The sequence below is a fragment of the Corvus cornix genome, chromosome 11, assembly GCF_000738735.6.
Source record: "Corvus cornix cornix isolate S_Up_H32 chromosome 11, ASM73873v5, whole genome shotgun sequence".
NCBI lineage: Eukaryota > Metazoa > Chordata > Aves > Passeriformes > Corvidae > Corvus > Corvus cornix.
This window is the reverse complement of record NC_046341.1, coordinates 12,699,676-12,718,228: the sequence shown is the minus strand read 5'-3', so window position 1 is coordinate 12,718,228 and position 18,553 is coordinate 12,699,676. Positions and strand designations below refer to the sequence as shown.

Genomic DNA, 18,553 nt, shown 5'->3' with positions numbered 1-18,553 from the left:
CCCCACGGAAGGGTAACTTGTTCTGGAAAGGGAACACTGCATTTTTCACCTCCCTTTTGCCCCACTAAAAAGGTTCCAGCACTGATTGTATCTAAAGCCACCTCGTTCTCTGTTTAGCTTGCGCAGATGAATTTGCAACCGTGGCTTTCCCAGCTTTAAAATAGATGAAATTGGTCTGATTTTATTTTGGGACACCAAATTTTCCAGAGGTGTACAGCTGTGTTGCACCCATTTCCTCTTTTGAAAAAAGCACGTCAGTCCAGTTTTGATTGCAAAATTTGAGAAATTAGGTGTGCCTACACTCAGTGAAAAGCAGTTAGCAAAAATGTATGTTTAAAACTCTTGACTGGCTGCTCTTTTAGCTGGTGATAACTTGTTGATCTGTCTTCCACTAAGGGAGGTGAAGATTCTTTGCTGATACGTGACATTCCCCCTCATTTTCTCCTATAGACAAACATCTTTATGATGACACCCATCAGAGCTTATGCATTTAGGAGATTTCCCACATTGAGGAATGCTTCTATGGCAACTCAGTATTCTGGAAACATTATATGCCTCTATATACAATATACTCTGGATATATGCAGTCTAAATTCTTCCACTTTTTCAAAATTTAGAACTTTTGTGTTTGAAACATAGTCCAGAACCCTCTGGAATACTATTCCTGAAAATAATTCTGAAGTCATGCCTCTTATTTGCTGATGATCTGTCTTCTAACAAGACAATTCACACACTAGGCCTTGGCTGTGCCATGAATGTGTGTTTGTGTTATTGGGCAGAACTAATTCCAGGCTGGAATGTGCATGTGCACGATCTGACATACCCTACATCTCTGAAAAGATGTGGCATAAGATTAGTCCTGGATGAGATTTGAGCAATCTTCCTCTATTGTCTTGGATTATGGACGTTTCTGTAAAACACCTTTATCCTTTCCAAAATTCTAAGTGCTCTGCTCTTTTCTCTGGACTCATTTTGGGGCCAGAGATGAATATTTGTTTGCAAACACCCAAGTGGGAGATTGGCAGTGCTGTGCTGCTGTCTCAGCAATGACCAGGCTTCCTTTGCCGTAGCAAGTTTTTCAGTTGTGCTGTTTTCAGAAGTCACCATGCTCGTTATCCAGAAGCAGGGATGTGTGATTGCAATGCTTTATTCCCATGGATTTACCATGTTCTCTTTCTTCCACAGCATGGATCTGCACGGTTATTTCGCTCTTCTAACAAAGGCTTCCAAGGTCCAACAAACTCAAGCCACGGTACCTCAGTCACAAACAAACAACACCAAGGCAGCAAATCACACCATCAGTTTTTCCACGGCAAAAAGAGGAAACACAAGAGGGATGCAGCTCTGTCAGACCTTTGTAGATAGTTGCCTACTTTATGACTGTTCTTCTGTGTGCAATGATCTCATGCTACAGGATAGTTTGATAGTGACTCCTTGGATCTCTTCTGGAGCTTCAGACTGTTCAGACATAGATTAGCAACTGCATTTTTTTTTCCCAGCTCGCCACGGAACGGAACATGAAGATTGATCACTGCAAAAAAAAAAAAAAAAAAAAGGAAAAAAAAAAAAAAGAAAAAAATGGAAAAAAAAGGAAAAAAAAATTTTTTAAAAAGAGGAAAAAGGCTGCTCATTTGATAAGTCATATGCTACAACAGGGTCATTTAGGATATAAAAGCTTGAATGTAAAATAAATGTATTTCCCATCAGCTCATGCTGACCTGTAGAGATAGTACTCAGTGTGTCTAGGGGGTGGTAACAAACAAATAAAACACAAAAAAATAGGAAAAAAAAGGCAAAAAATTGTATTTTGAGGGAAACCCAGCCTTTAAAGGTGAAAGTAATTTGTGCATGATTTTTTAATTATTTTTGCATATACTTACCATTTTATTGTGTATATATAGATGACCATATAGGAAAACTGACATTTGTAATAGTGGATTTGTTAATACTTTTTACATAACATTACTGTTTAAATTGTAAACATAAATTTTTCTCAGGATTAGTTTGGAAAATAATCTGAATTGTCATCTTAACATCCATATAAAGAGACTAGTTATATTGCTCAGAATTTCTTTTCTTGGCATTTGGAAGATCTAATAGAACTTTTGATCTGCAAAAGCTGTTCCTCTGAAAGAAAGGTTTATGGTGGCAAATGAAGATTTTCATTTGTATAAAGTGTACATGTACTTTGTGTAGACACTGAGCTTGTCATCGCTGAGAAGTAACCTTCACCTTGTTTTCTAGAGTGCCATCATTTCAGGCAATGGGGTTTTATAGTTGCATCCTTCTCTTCCTCCCCTTAGTGGTCTCTCCTCGACCCTTCCTTCTTTTTTTTAAAGAAACAACATAAGGCCACTCGGGGTTTTTTTGTTTGATTGATGGTGGTGATTGTTTTCTTTTTTTTGGTTTTAAAAAAACAAAACAACAAAACTCAGTTTGTTACAGACGTTTGCATTCCTGGGCTGCTTTAATCCCATGCCTCCTTGTTTGTGCCTTTCCTCCCCCTTCCAGGTCTGGGTTTTTTTGTCTTTTATATTTTTGCTAACTCCTGTAGGAGGATGATAACTGTTGAAGCTTTAAGTAAATTTTACAATTAAAGTATTTTTTTCTCACTCCCCTCTTAGGCATTTTTATATTTACACTTAATTACTAAAAACAAAACAAACCAATTTCAAATAGTGAAATATACTTTGTATTGCCTTAACGACCCAAACCTTTCATATCTCATAATATTTCTTCATTGACCTAGTTCTCATTTCATTGAAACTCCACGTGTGTGGTTCAGTCGCGTCACAAGTCTAGGTTGCAGTACCTTTGATGCCATGAATGCGAATGAAATGTAAAATTGCACTCACAAGCATAGTTTGGAACAGGAGTTGGGACACTTCAGTGGTAGAGAGTTAAGTGGCATTTACTTTCACATATTTCTGTAAAGAGGAAAGTCTGTACTTGGCGTATGTGGCTGTATTAAATGCAGCAGTTCTGAGATGATGCTTTTATAAAAAGTACTGTTAGCTTTGAGAAACTTTTTATATACATTTACAGAATACTACAGACCAACCTGACCTTCATGGGCGCTAATGAGTGCAATGATTTTTAAAGTAAAATGAGACCAGAACTGATGTCATCACTTAAATTAATAAACATTTTCAATGTGTTAGTGTTTTACTTCAAAAAGGAAAATATATATATATTCCAAAAATACAGAAAGTCATAACATGTACTCCAACACTAAGCTTAAGTGATGTTAATTTGACAATTTTTTTTTAATTTTTAGAGTCATATTTTAATTTGATCAGATAATTTTATCAAGATGTTCAGCTTTTCTTCATAGAAACTAGTAAAAGTTGTACCACATTATGCATAATCACTATTTATTTTGTTTTAGATTATTGTGAATGTGTAGACTTATGTTCACCGCTTAGGGAACAATTATTTATAAATTATATTAATCCAGTATTGTTAGCTGCTATTAGCAAAACTGTTCCAAAACTTAATACTTGCAAAGATCTGTATCGCATTTACCACACTGAAGTGTTTTTAAAAGAATCACCCTCATTGTTGAAAGCAAGTGTACTCCTAGGGTGCAGATATTAGTGTTCCAATAAGCATGTGATAATTTTAAGGTGGTGGTAGCGGGAAGATAATCTTGATTCCATTGGGAATCTTAGGTTTGCCTCAATTTATGGTTTTCATAAATTTAATGGAAAATAGCTTTTCCTGGACTGCTCAAGTTTCTTTTTGGTAAACAGTATCTTTCTAAAAGAAAAAAAAAAAAAGAAAAAAAAAAGAAAAAAAAAAAGCATGAAGGAAAAATTGAGGTATTTTACATTGCCTCAAATGACCAGCATTGTATTCATAAAATACTGTATATCTTGCAAAACTTTATTTAAACGGAACAGTTGAACTGTTCGTTTTTCAATCTGAAGTAAAATACTTTCAAGACCTTTTAGTTTGCCTGCTCATTTGTCTTGTACATTTCATCTCTGTATTTGACTCAAGTCTAATTCCTTTTTGAGTTTCAATACTTTTGTGAAGATTTTGTGAATATATGAAAAAAATAAATGTTTAATCTAACTACTGCAGTTTATCAGCATTCTTGACACCCTGTCTTCCCCTTCACAGCACTGTGGAAAGAGTTACTCGAGTAACATTTTTCGTACTGTCGGGGTCCTTCCCCAGTTGAGTCCTGGGCCCTCTGCTTGGAGTTTGGAGGCTGATTTTGTTCAGGTGGCCCTGGTCTGCTGTTTTTGCTTTCAAGAGAGCTGGAGCAGAGTCTGTAAGCCCGAGAATAAATGGAAGAATATACACGTGTAAAGGTTTCTTTATGTATGGTTTTTGTCTAATTTTCATCCTCAAATACACAGGAAACTTGTGGAAGGATCCGTTGTCTTCTGAACTTGGCTTTGGGGTGGTGTTGCAGCAGCAGGGGGTTTGTGTAGAACTATGCAAGAGTTAATTGGATTTGCTTCCAGCTAAACTCCATGTTCAGCAATTCCTGAAGGGTGGCTGATGTTACTGAAGTGTGTTCTTGTTGATGTCTTCCCTTTGGAGATGTGCACATACTACAAGTTCTGGTAGTCTTTCTTCCCTGACCATTGGAAATACATAAATAACCTGAAATGTTTATGTATCTTCCTGTTCGGCATGAAATTGATTTGCTGAGAATCTTAATTGAAAAGAAAATTGATCAAATGGTGTTTATAGTTAAAGATCTGTGTATTTGTTAATTGGCAGTCATTCTCCCTTGTGGCAGAAAAGAAGCTGAAACGTAAGTAAATCTTCCTTCTGAGACAAGACTTGATTCTGTTTCCTCAGAATTTACAGCTCAGGTTTTTAAATACTGAAAACCAAGCTTGTTATCTTTAGAAAATAATAGTAGTCCAGTGGCTGGTGGCAACTTTTTTAATGTACTTTCAAAATGGACTTTTTCCATTTTATATCTGGAGTCACCATGACTGTATCCTAAATATAGTGTGAGCAGCTGGTTAGAAAATAGTCTCCAACTTTATTTCTTAAAGAGTAAAAGCTATAGGAGATAAAGTGTGTAATTACTCGAGAAGGGAGTATATTTACCTATTTAGAGACTGTAGCAAAAAATAAATTCAATTATTCCAGCTACTGTTAAAGGGCAAAAAGTGATTATTCTGCTGATTCCTAGAACTCAATTCTTCTGCTTAACAATGCAAAATAATATTCTAATAATCAAGTTTAGTGTGTCTTAAAACTTCATCTTGAAAGTGCAGGTTTTGAGAGCTTTATATCCTACTTAATTTGTAGTGTTTTCACAAGTTTTCCTCAAAAATGTTTTCTGAGTGCAGTGACCTAAGTGTAAGTGTGTCTTGACTCTATTTCCAGGAGCCATTTACTGGCAGTTCTGACAATTACATTATTCATGATTTCATCTACAAGTTGAAAACAGCTTTGCTGTTCTCGTGATGCTTAATTTCATCATGGCTGTAGATTTTCCTTTTGCCAAAGTGCCTTAGGCTCTTCCCCGAAGTAATTTGCTCTGAGCCTAATGAACTAACCTTCAAAGTTGATTGTTAGGATGTTTGAGATGATCCCAGAGAAAGAAATATCCAACACCAAGAATCCTTTGCAAGTTACTTAATGTCCTGAGTAACACAGGAATTAAAATTGGAATGGCTTTGTTGAGTCTTTACAAGCCCAAAGTTTCTGTCAAATATCTGCTTGAAAATAGAAAGGAAAGTGCCCGAAAGTGTCTGTTACTTGGGCATGGTAATGCTAGATAATATACATTTCAGATTACTCTAAAATTTAGATCAGTTATTTTAAAAAGCTTTGATTTTAATTGTTTGTATATTTAGTGGTTGGCCCACCATGATCATTTTGTCAATCTGTGAACTCAAAAAACTCCAAAAAGGAGAAGTGTGGTGCGTTTGTTGGGCACCTTGGCCATGCTGTTCTATGGGCCTTTCTTTTGGCAATAGCCAGCTAAGAGATGGCCTGTTCCCATTTGCTCCTTCCCTGTAGCAGGGCAGGATATGGATGAAACCAGGCAGGAATAAGATTGTGAATTTTACTTTGCTGTAAGTTAATTACTGAAAGCTGATGGGATTCTGAAAATCATTTAGGTACACACAGAAGTAGGGGAAGATGAAAAATCTTATCCTCTGCATAAAAGCCATTTGGAGGAATGGCATCTTTCTGCTTCCAAGATGCATGAAAGTGAGGTGCTGTGGGTCCCCTTGCTCAGGCATTACCTGTGGGATACGAATGACCTCAGCAATGAATCTCTTGAAGGTGTCTCTGCTCTGCAGCAGGTCTAAATAGCTTTTCACATTTGAAACTTGCTGCATTGAGTTTCCTAATCCTTTTTTCAACTGAGCCCACCTTTGTTTTTTTGGTGCTAAATGTGACATTTATCAAATCCTGTCCAACAGGTTATAGTGAAGCACAAAGGGGATTCAGATTGTTAGTGCTTTAAGAAGGGAATTTTCTGCTGCTACAGCAGCTCTTTAAAGGAAAATAGACCCAAAACCCCATTGATAAAGCAGGCTGAAGTAGGAATGTGTCCCCCTGCCCTCACATATCCACATTTGAAGCTAGTTTCTGTGTAAATTATTCGACAATCTAATGTTGGGATGTGAGGCTGAGTTTTTTAGTCCTTCTGTATAATGAAGTCCTACTTTCCCATAGTGCAAAACTCTGCCAGAAAAAAATACTTGACTCTGTGCAAGAGCTGGCTTGTAAAGAATGCATTTCTGTGGTGAGAAATCTGAGGAACCATGAGTGCAGATTTGGTGAGTGCTTTGCCTATTTAAAATAAATAAAATGCTCTTGTGTGGGTATATAAAATGACTTTTGCTTCTGTATGAAGCAATGTTTGACTCTTGAGCTTAAAGATCATTAAGCAATCAAATGCTTCTGAATAGGTATTAGTGAAACTAATCTGTGCTCTCGACTGCATTTTCCCAGGTCTAAAGTTCAGTTGTTGTGCTAGATTTGATGACAGTGAAATCTGAAAATAATCCTGGTTCAAATTGCTCGTTTATGCTGCCTGGCAATGTAATACAAAAATATCTGTGCTGAACTTAAAGCTCCCATCTTAAAAAAACAAAACCAAAATCCTCAAACAAATCCATCTTGCTGGTCTGTACACAACAGATTATTGCAGGAGTGTGAAGAAATATTTTTCTTACAAAAAGACATGATGTGGTTTAGGTGAAATGTGCATTAATTGTTACTGTTTTAATTTCCCTCCTCCTGTGACCTATTTCCAAACAGGACTGTTGTTCATTCTTACAGCAAGTAGGAGACTGATTAAGGCTGGTTTGAGTTTTTTCCCTCTTCACCATAGTGGATCTTGAATCAAACTCCTTTGTGGTTGCCTGGTAATCAGTATGAAAAGACATTCTCAGTCAGAAAAATCAATGGCTAACCCAACAGCAGGTAGAAATCTTTCATATTGTCTTCATGATTGCTTTTCCTTTTCAAAATTTTTCGCAGTGCACAGGAGGAATAACTTATAAAATAATGTACTTATTTCTATAAGATCCTTTTCATCCCAAAGTCTCTTACTAAACCGATGTTATGATATCAACTTTTATCTATAAAGCACAATTGCTGAAAATTTCGAGTATGTCTGACCTGCAGTGTGTGCCACCTACTGAATCACTTCTGTGCAGTGTCTAAGCCACCAACTCCAACTACAAAAGGTAGTTTGAAGGCTCCTGCTTTATAATGTTGTTTGTATGCAGACAGTAGCACCTTCAGGTAGTGGTAACTACCCACAGAATCCCACTAATCTAAGGGTAGAGCTGAGAAAACTGAATTTTGTTGCAAAGTAATATTGGCACAATGTTAGTAGGGTGAAAAGCCAAGGTGGTAAGAGCAATCCTGGCTCCAAGAAAAGGCTACCCTGGCCTCTTTCTGTTGTGCAAAGGGGCAGCTTTGGCTCGGGCAGAGACCACACTGCCCTGGACCTGCTCTCCCTACACCAACTGCTTTTAACGGCACTTGACTTTTAAGTCAGTACTTCTGAACTCTTCAGAACAAAGTCACATGATGGTCTGTCAAAAGCAGAACAAACTTCTTGGAGAGTAAAGGCAAATACAGTTGTTGGGAATCTGGAAACTGAGGCATTAAGTGAAAAAGAAGGAATCCAATCTTTGCAGTTACACTGAGCACTGGTCTGATAACTTTACCTTGCATGGACAGTCTGATTTTTAAAGGAACAAACCAAAACACCTAAATCTTCAAGTGCATTACTGCACTTTATTTCTATTGAATAAAGTGATATTTTAGGTTACCATTTTAGAGGAGTATTTTTGAAGTAAAAGCAATAGAAAACAATAACAAGTCATGAAATAATGCAGTTCTATAGTTTCTGTATTATGTATTTATTTTTCTAATTCTCACACTTAGACATAAAAAACTGTCCACAAAAAAACACTAGTTGTGAACTGTAATTACTGTATTGGTACATTTGTGAGAGTCTTAATGTTCTGGTGCTGCTTAGTGAGGGAAAACTGTAATATTGTGATGAGCTGCTGAAACACTAAAAGGACATAAATTAGAACTGATGTTTGTTTCTTGGACGTCATTATTGGAAAGTTATTCATTTTCATTTCTTCTTTAGCATCTTCATCAGTGTCTCAGTTTTTACAGGCTTTTCCTACCTTGGTGCCTCATCTGGCCTGCGTAGCACATCATGGCTGTCCTGTATCCCAAACTGGCTGCTGGCCTTCCTTGAGATTAAATTTTATGAGCTGGATGGATCATTTTTAAAGACAGAGAGTATCCATTTTGGATACAGTCCTGTTATAAGCTAGCCAGGTTTCTTCCCAGTTCAGTAGTCTATCCACATGGAAAAAATTTATTGTAATGCCAGCACAACTGACTGTGATGTGGACATGCTAAAGCACCAGACAATCCTTACCTCATGAAACTAATCACTGCCCAGATGATTTCAGTTAATAATGTGTTGTACTGAAAAGAAGTGTAGTGACAATGAGTATAATTTTAAGTTTACTATATCAATAAATTCTAAGATTTTACTGCAAAGGAGAGAAACCTTTGCTGTTGGAAATTTTAGGTTACTCTTTTGCCTTACTCTAAGAATTGTGACAGCCTGTTTTTTTTTAATTTAAGGGGACTTCTTCCACTGATGTCAGTGACAGCAGGCAGGACTCTGTGATTTCAGTATAGTAAGAAACTAAAGTATTTTCCACCGTAGTCCCTCTCAGCTTTGGCACAGTTATTATATTGTTTTCTTTGAAAATACCAACTACTTGGAAGAGAACACACTCCATTTCTCAGCATAAAGGAAAATAAAGGGTGGGTTATGTTTTTACTTTGTATTCTCTCTTTTATAATCCCCATTGTGGTCTAAATAAGCTAATCTTCAAGGAATAAGTTACTTTCGTTAGCTCAGTGAGATAATATGAAAGGCTACATCCTCAGGTAACAGAACTAATTTTTTCTTCATTGGTTTCACTATATTAGGGCTACATTGATTTAATCAGATGAAGTTTGTCCACACACTTTTACAATTGATTTGTAACAGGATTGGGGTAGTTTTTGGCTTGGTTTTCTTTTAGTAAATCCATATTTCCTAGTGGGTTCTTTTAGAACTTTGTGTTCTAGAATTGTATTCCAATTTATGTAAGAGCATTTTCTCCTAGTTAAATACATGGTCCATTCGTTCCTTACTGATTTTTCCAAAGTATTCTTCTTTTCTTTCCAGTATACCATCCTAGCTACTAATGCAGAGATACTGAAAGTGCAAATTGAAAACAGTTAGCTAAATAGTTTCATCACTTACTGTGAACATAAAATGATCTGTTCTTTTCTGTGTTCTTTCAATCAATAACATCTTCCATTTTGTGACAAACTCCACCTGCAGCGTTAGGGCACCTAGTAGGGAAACGGTCTTCCTTTCATTTTTTTCTTTTCTTGTGTAACTTACCAATTAATAAAAAGAGTGACTCTTCAATAAAGACCATCTAACGGTTTTCTAGGTAGCCACAGACCAGATTTTCTGTCATTGTTGAGAGTAATTAAATTTCTAGAAGAAAACGTTCCATTTTAGTACAGGTCAACTTGAGTATACAGAAAGATTTAAAACCCAGTCTGATCTATAGCCCTTGGTTCAGTACAAATCACACCTGCAAGTACAAGTAAAAAGGTTTAAGCAATTAACCAGGCACTGATTTTCCAAGGAATAATGCGTTTTCTTGTTCTGGAGATAGAATCTTAAGCATGAACAGGAGAGGAGATGCAGGTGTTTTTTTGGTTGTCAATCCAAGAAGTCAAACAAAACCTCCTAGCCCAGGCACTGGAGCTGGAGGTGGTGGGACTTGTATTCCTAAGTCCTTCAGTTCCTCTAGGAAACACTGCATAAGCTCCTCAGTCACACACTTCTTTGCGTTGTTGGTACCTTCCCTAATTATTGTTTTCCAGTGCTGTGAGCTTCAAGTTTTCTTTGGAGAAATTACTGTTGTCCCACTGACTTGAATGAAATCTGGAATGCTAGAAAACATGATTGTCTTTCCAAGTCAGCCAAGAGTCTTTGACAACTTTAAAACAAATAACAAATAGGACGAGAGACCTGAATAGCTTTTCATGTCCTTAAAGAAACATGTAAGACATCTATTGCTCTGTTTACAGAAAGCAGCAAATTATTCCCCAAAGTTTGTTCAATTGATCCAGGAGCCAAAAATGCAAACCACGTAACAGCAGTGAAACTCTGCCTTCTCTTTAGCCAGGCTGATGCAGTGAGGTGCTCCTGCGTTTAGCAGCATAAACCTAATGGTCTTCAGCAATTGATTCTAATATTGTCCTGTAAATGAGGGTGACAGCACTGTAGCAGCCCAAAATAATGTCTTACTATATCCTTCCTAAGCATGTCGTGCCTAGGACGTTGGGATTGTTCTATTATTAGATATCTCTACAGGAAATAGCAAATAATTTACTCAAGTTGTTTGTCTCGTTCTCTAAATTGATCAGTGGCCAAAGAGAGTGGAGTGTGTGCAGATGCACACTGGTAAATAGATGCTAAATCTCATCCAAAACAAACAAGCAAACAATATTCTAATAAATACTTCCTACAGCAGAGTTCATTAAAAACAACATTTTATTTCTGGCTTTCTGAATCAGAATGATGAAACTAGTGAAGAAAAGCAGAAATTAAGGTTGTCGGGGTCACTGTTTCTGGGTATTTGAGGAACTACAAAAAGGCAGTATGGTGAAGCACGCTACCCTACATGCTGTGGTGTTGCAGGACATCAGAGGAGCATTTAAAAGGAATGAACATATTAAAAGTCTGTCTGCTAATTTTACAAGTCTAACTTAACATATTGTGCTACTTTATATAATGCCTAACCCACAAACCGTCTGCTCTATATTAATTTTCAAATTTTTCCTAAAGGTTTAAAGAATATTTTCTGAGGTTATAACTATATTTCTGATTTGCTTTTGTCACATGTTTATTTGGTCAGCAACCATCCTCTGAGTCCTAACTGACTCATTTATGGGAGCCACTGAAAATCTGAATGTTGAAACATTTTGCAAATAAAATTATTTAGAACCAAATGCTGTCATCCCCTTTACTACTATGAATAGTACAAGCATGCACAAACTGAAGGCAGGTTCAACCCACGGTGACTTATTAAGAGAAAAATGTAAACCCCTCAGATGAGAACCATACTTGAAGTTTACTATGTTTTTCTATCTCTGCTTCTTTTAAAAATAGTGATCTTTCTCTGTTTCATATTGATTCATGGCCCTGGGTACTATGGCAATTTCCAGTGAAGCACACATCTGAATTGTACAAAACAGACTCCTGTAATGCTCTATAACTTACTTTGCAACTACATTTGTTTAAAACATCCTATCTACAAACACTTTAAACAAAAAACTAAAAATTTTATTTTATTAGATTTTTATTAGCAAATATGTTGCGTTTTAACCAAATCTCTAAAACTATTTATGGTACAGTTATCCGGTTCAATCTTGAGAAAGATTTAGATTTCTGTGTTTAATACTCTGACTTTATACACTCAAGATGTACATCTAATTTTAGAACTGTTGAATATTTTTCTAAGCAAGAGCTTGAAAAAAATAATGGTTGCTTGTCTGTGAAGAACACTTTCACAGAAACAAATACAACCCTAGGAATTGCTGTATTCAAATCTGGACACTTCAGATGGACCTCCAATGAAGGGCTACATTTCCACAGTATCCCACATTTGCAGCTACCACGTGTGTATAGGAAATTTATTTTAGATAATTTACAGGGGCAAAAAGATAAGTCACTAAAAGCACAGGTGAGATACTGTCACTCTTCTCAGACAGGACAGATCCTTGTGCTTGGGTGGTGGCGTTGAGCAGGCTCCCAGCAGTGCCAGGTGCTCTCCAGTAAGGGGTGGTAGCATCTGCTTGTGAGAACCAGCCCTGCCTGTGCTTCAGCTGCCAGCGCTGAGAGAAACAGCTGCAGAAAAAAGAATGGGGGAAGTCTGTATGTAACATATGCAGGAAGCAGGGAACTGGATATTAATTTCCATAATTTGGGTTTTTTTTCCTTTTCTATCCTTTTTTTTGGGCTAAAAATATGTTACAGTAATTGCTCATAGTTTAAGAGTAATCTGCACAACAGTGTACGTAAAGCACTTGGAATGCTTTGGAGCTGCTGCCATTAAAAAACCCCTACAATGTCAGTCGTGTTGAATCATGCAGGAATTTTGGATCTTACTCTGGGATAGCAAATATTTTTTGTGGGTATACAGAAATGATGTTAAGCAATCTGGGTACTCGGAAGGTCCACAAAATTTTGATGAAGTGATAAATTGAGTCCATCTGTTCTGAAACTACTCCATTTATGATCTCAGCAGAACAATGTATTTTCCATTTCCTGCAGTTTTTAAATCTTGTTATCTAATCCAACTTCCAGTGAAGACAGTTCTTTTTAACAATCATTTTACTGGAAGATCCTTCTCCTCTCCCCTAAGAAATGGTCTGAATAGCCTATGCACTGCTTCCATCTGAATGTGCCTATAATTTCCAATGCTTTTGGACACTACATCCAAAACAGGAACGGGAAGACCAAGGTATGATTAGGTACCATGCTCAAGACTGCACATGAAAGTATTGCAGGGCAGGGTTCAGAGGAGCAGAGTCCAGTTCACTTGCTGCACAGTCCTGTGCCTCAGGTACGTAACCACTTCTCCAGCTGTGTGCCTTATCTACTGTCTCACATTGCTGAAGCTGGATTTAAATTCCTTTCCAAAATTCCCAGCCCTAACAGCCTGAAATCATCCTAATGGCTGGGCAGCCCCAGTCAGCACAGCCTTTCCTATATTCCCGCTAATACTGGAACAGGAGCTTAGAGAGTCACATAAAGCTGTCGTGCCTGTGGTGTGTGCACTGAGCTGCTGCTCCGAGAGTCAATTCAAGCACATCACTTGGGCCTACTGAGAGTGGGAAGCACCAGCTGGCTGGCAGGACACAAATACAAATTGTATTTAGTTACTAAGGCATTATTGCAGTAATGGGATGTCCATGGATGACTAACACGTGGTTGTAGCTGCATGTAGCTGGGCACACGCCTGCCTGCCATGGGCTGTGTGCGGTTGCCAGTGACTAACAGCTCACCAGATAAGCTTAATCCAAAAAATCCATGGAAATCAGCATTTCTTTCTGTTGCCTCCAGTGAGTTTTGCATCAGACTTGATGTGTGGTAGAGCCAGGCTGGGTCTGAATTAGTGGCCATATGCTCAAGGCTTGATGCTCTGAGGAATCACTGCCAGCCTAGCGAAACTCCCACAGAGCAGTCTCGGGGACTCAAGCCAATGGAGCGATGGGACCCCGGTGCCGTGGGGCGGCTGCAGCCATGGTCAGGTCCCTCGGGTACAGCTGGTCAGGTCCCTTGTCCCCGGGTGCAGCCTGGCTGTGACGAGGTTGGGAGTCCTGCCAGAACCACCACAGTAGTGGCCAGAAGTAAAAAAGCTGGCTGTAAACTTTTGTATTTTTCAGAGTCCTGGGCAGAAGTTTGTTTCCACCGCTGTACAGTGTGAACGCTGGTGGGGGGACACAAGGAACCCCCGAGCTGTGCGGGACGGGGTGCTGCAGACCCGGAGCGGGGCAGAGCTGAGGGGGAGCCCCTCACCCCTCGGGCGATCCCCCGGAGGTGCCGCCGGCGCTCCCCGCGCCGAGGAGAGGCAGAGGGAGAGGCAGAGGGAGAGGCAGAGGCAGAGGCAGAGGCACAGGCAGAGGCACAGGCACAGGCAGAGGCAGAGGCACAGGCAGAGGCAGAGGCAGAGGCAGAGGCACAGACAGAGGCAGAGGCACAGACAGAGGCACAGGCAGAGGCAGAGGCACAGACAGAGGCACAGACAGAGGCACAGACAGAGGCAGAGGCACAGGCAGAGGCACAGGCACAGACAGAGGCACAGACAGAGGCACAGACAGAGGCAGAGGCACAGGCAGAGGCACAGACAGAGGCACAGACAGAGGCACAGGCACAGACAGAGGCACAGACAGAGGCACAGACAGAGGCACAGGCACAGACAGAGGCACAGACAGAGGCAGAGGCACAGACAGAGGCAGAGGCACAGGCAGAGGCACAGGCACAGACAGAGGCAGAGGCAGAGGCAGAGGCAGAGGCAGAGGCAGGAGGGGCGATGCCGCCGCGGTCCCGCCCTCGCCGCGCCGGGGAGGCTCCGCGGGCCCCAGAGACACCTCGGGCGGCGGCAGGAGGAGGAGGAGGAGGAGCAGCAGCAGCAGCAGCAGCAGCAGCAGAAGAAGGGCCCAGTCCCGGTCCCAGCCCCAGCAGGAGCTGAAGCCCTGCCCCGCTGCTGTTCCGCCGGCCGCAGGTGAGAGACCGCCCTGGGAGGGGAGATGCCCTGGGAGGGTGAGGGCTCGGGGTCGCGCTGCGCGGAGTACGACAGCAAGAGTCGAGGGCTCGATGAGTTTCCCGTGTAATGGTTATTTACTACCTCGTGTGACACCACTTGATACACTTGGGAACGGCGAAAAAGTGTTGGGGCCCATAAACCTCTTCTCCAAGTTTATTTTGCTCAGAAAAGGCGGATTTGGTAAAGCCGCGAGGCCTGAACACTGGTTCATGAATGGAGAAGTTTGGGGTTGTCTTTTGCACTCAAAAGCCAAAAGCTGGCTGCTTCTTACTAGAGCGTATTTTGGATCCTTTTTGGATTGCACTTTTTTAGCACAATAGGGCTTTAAACTGCTGAAGGAGGTACTTAAATACCAGAGCGTGCTTGAAATATCAGCTGAAGTTTGGTTTGTGTCTTTTTTTACTGCTGAATAGGTAAGTTATTTCTAATCTCCATGGGATGTGTTATGGCATTTTTATAACCACTGGTAATAAAGGGGTTGAAATGCTTTAAAACATATAGAATAGCACTGGATCACTATTGCTGGGATCTGATGTTTGCCAGTGGCAGATGAAGGATCAGGAACGGGGCATATCATCAGCAATGACCCAGGACCATACTCAAGTCTGTTAAGCCTGAGACTTCTGTCATAAGCAGTAAGGATGTGGTCAGCACAAGTGCTGAGAACTGGGCAGAGACACTTTGAAACCTTTTTGGAGACACAAAGTAAATATGAGGTGTAATGTTTGAATTTGGTTCAGCACAGAAGTCTGTTTTTCTCCTGTCAGATGTGTTCTATTTCATCTGTATTACTGGGAGCCTGACACGCTCGGTTGTGCCCCAAGACCCTGCTGTGATAAGTGCTGTGCAAATACAAGGTGGGGAAAATCCCCACAAGTGTACCTAAAAACTTTGGATTTGATTTTGAAGTGGTTGAGATTTATTACAGGGAATAAAGCTTCTGGACACAGCAATATGAAAATTTCTTCATAGTGGGAAATAGGATGTAAATGTACCTGCATTAGTGACCTTACTGTTTTCTGCTAAGATTCACGATGGAAGGGTTGGAGGGGGGGGGTGGGGTTTTTTTTGTTAATAGAAGAGAGGGACCTGGGAACTTCTAAAAGGAGCTCACCTTAAAAAAAAAAAAAAAAAATATATATATATATATATATATGAACTTGTTTATGTCTAAAAACGAAAAGTACTATAAAGAAATTCTGTAGCTATTATATATTTTAAAGGCTAATAAGAATAATTTCCTATACTATTTTTATGCAAGCAGCATTCCAGGAGAGAAAGAGAAAAATTCCAGAAGGGTTTAATATTTGTGTCGGAAGTAAATAAATAAAGAGTGGGGAGTGGTTGTTGTATGTGTTGGAGGGGTTTCATTGTTTGTTTACGTATCCTGATCTTTCAAATGTTGAAGTACGGATCTGGACAGTTTTTTATGATCCGCTATAGGTGGAGAAAGAATGTGTTGAGGTGTCATACAGTGCACTCATGGTATATTTGTGTCTATGGTGAATTAAGTACTTCTGAAAAAAGTGTTCACTGGAGTGGGTGACATTAAAACCAGTATTTGCCAAAGTCGCCACACCTTGACAGTTTCCCCTATCCAGAAGTGTGGAACAGAAACAGAGAGGTACATGCAATACCTCTCTGAAAACAGTAAGCCAATATGGATTTCTAATGGCCATTATAGCATGTTGTTTTTGCTTCCAGAAGCCATTAGGAACAGCAATTAGGGTCATTGGGGGTTCTTGTAAAGCAGCCATTAAACTGCTTAAATTTTTTCTTAATGAAACTAATGTCAACACCATTAAGAGTAAACAAAGGAGAGACTTCATTCCCTAATGTATGTGGGTATTTATGTTCTCAGGGCTTGTGCTAAGTGAAAGAGCAGGTGCTGGTTGAGAGCTAATTAGTTTAAGGTGTAAGCCTAGAAATGATGATCACTGTTTTCTGTTAAGGTGGGTGCTTGTGTAATTGCTAGTTGCTCTTAGGTTAAAAAAAGAAAAAGAAATAAAAAAGAAAAAGGCAGTATTCACCATGCAATTACAATAAAATCTCTAAATTGAAAACTTAGATTTATTCTTGCGCTACACCATTGACTTGGGTTTAACGCTGCAGAATTTATCAAAATTACTTGTTCTGATTTTAACTTATTATGAAGACTGTAAAACATAGGGTGAAATACTTCACCCGGTGATTGCTCCCTCAGTCTTAGAGTTTGTGTTGAAGCTATGTTTTATCTTTCTGAAAAAGGATCCAGACTACCTGGATTTGTTTCAGATTAATAAAATGTAATGGTCAAACTGCACTCAGCATGTGCAAAGCTTCTGTATTGCAAGTGTCATTTGGGATTTTTCTGTATAGAAATACTTTTTCGTGTAAATCAAGGAGTGTTTTATTGTCCTAGGAAGTCAGCCTGGGAGCTGAGGTGCGTAGGTGCAGCTGGGCAGGAGTGGGATGTGCTGTGGGTGCCACGGGAGGGTCAGTGGCACTGGGGAGCCTTGGCCCCTGCGCTGCCACTCGCTGCTCTCTGCTGTTCTTTGGCTCTCTCTGGCAAACAGCTGAGCTCACAAGCAGCTCCAAAGACTTGGGCGCACTGCTAAAGAGTTACAGATCTTCCTTAAATCAACAAGGCTTTTCAGATGAAAGTTGGGACCTGGCTGAGCCAAAGATCTCTCTTTTCTTCCCTAATAAAACCCAGCCAATATTCAAATTTAAAGCGCCATTCAAGGAGCTAACCTGAATACCGGATAAATTAAACTAACATCTGCAAAGTTTCAAGATGATTATTTGCTAAACTGACAGGATGTTACAGTGTGAAATAGTTTGTAAGCACTGTGTAGTTAGATCATCTTGTATTACAATAAGGAAGTGCAACTTCTTCCTCAGGCCATTACAGCAGACTTCATGAAGAGTCTGTCTTGTGTTTGCTAAAAAAATGAATTTTATATTTTACATTTTGAGAACAGTAAACACATCAATCTCAGATTTTCTCCTACTCTTACTTACAAAACCACAACATTTTCACCTGGAAAAAAAATGCTGTCTTAAAAAATTAGGAATTTTACAACACTCTTATCTCATAATAAAAATCACTATCATTGTTATCTCCAGAGACTTGGAAATCACTTCAAGTAACTGTTGTTGTTTGTCTTTCACCTCTAACACCATCCTATCTTCCTGAGGCTCCTCAAGTAGGATCCAGGCTCTGTCTTGTGGTGCTGAGCAACAGGGTAATCCATATATGCAGGCAAGGGGGCAAGCCATACATTGGATCTTCCCTTTGGAAGTGTTTTTCTTTGCTTAATAGTAACATATGATAGCATAAATATGCTGTAGTGAAATTTCCTGCACGCCATGTGTAGGTTGCTACTGCTGAATGTTACCTTTTCAGAGTTAGTAAAGTTAAGGTGTAAAAGGTGGAATGATTTTGTCTAGGTTACTCAAAGATAAACAGCAGAATTTAAGTAGAACCTGGGGCTGTTGTTCCTTTTCTAACCAAAGCACTGCTTTACCTCACTACCTTGGAATTATGACATGTGTCAAAATGTGCCCTTCAAACAGCTTTGTTTTGTGTAGTCTCTTTTCAGTAGCACTTTTATAAAAAATAAACAAACATCCTCCCCTGTAGCAGCCAAGCTGCTGGTTTGATTTTTACAGCACAGGCCCTACAGTTCAGA

General features: G+C 39.5%; 2 protein-coding genes across 6 annotated transcripts in view; both read left to right on the top strand.

The window, feature by feature from the left end:
• TENT4B (terminal nucleotidyltransferase 4B) overlaps positions 1 to 4,077 on the top strand; it is a 41,935-nt gene extending 37,858 nt beyond the window's left edge. Inside the window, 1 exon segment of the mRNA XM_039558400.1 lies at positions 1,186 to 4,077. Within this exon segment, the coding sequence (XP_039414334.1) occupies positions 1,186 to 1,365 (180 nt within the window). The 3' untranslated portion in view covers positions 1,366 to 4,077.
• A 10,646-nt stretch (positions 4,078 to 14,723) lies between these two features.
• The window catches only part of ADCY7 (adenylate cyclase 7), a 60,590-nt gene continuing 56,760 nt past the window's right edge, over positions 14,724 to 18,553 (top strand). For 3 of the 5 annotated variants that reach the window (XM_019284141.2, XM_039558072.1, XM_019284140.2), the window contains exon 1: positions 14,724 to 14,837. The gene's annotated coding sequence lies outside the window, so the exon portion shown is untranslated. The remainder of the gene's footprint in view (positions 14,838 to 18,553) is intronic. The other 2 variants (XM_010396565.2, XM_010396570.2) reach the window with 2 other exon arrangements.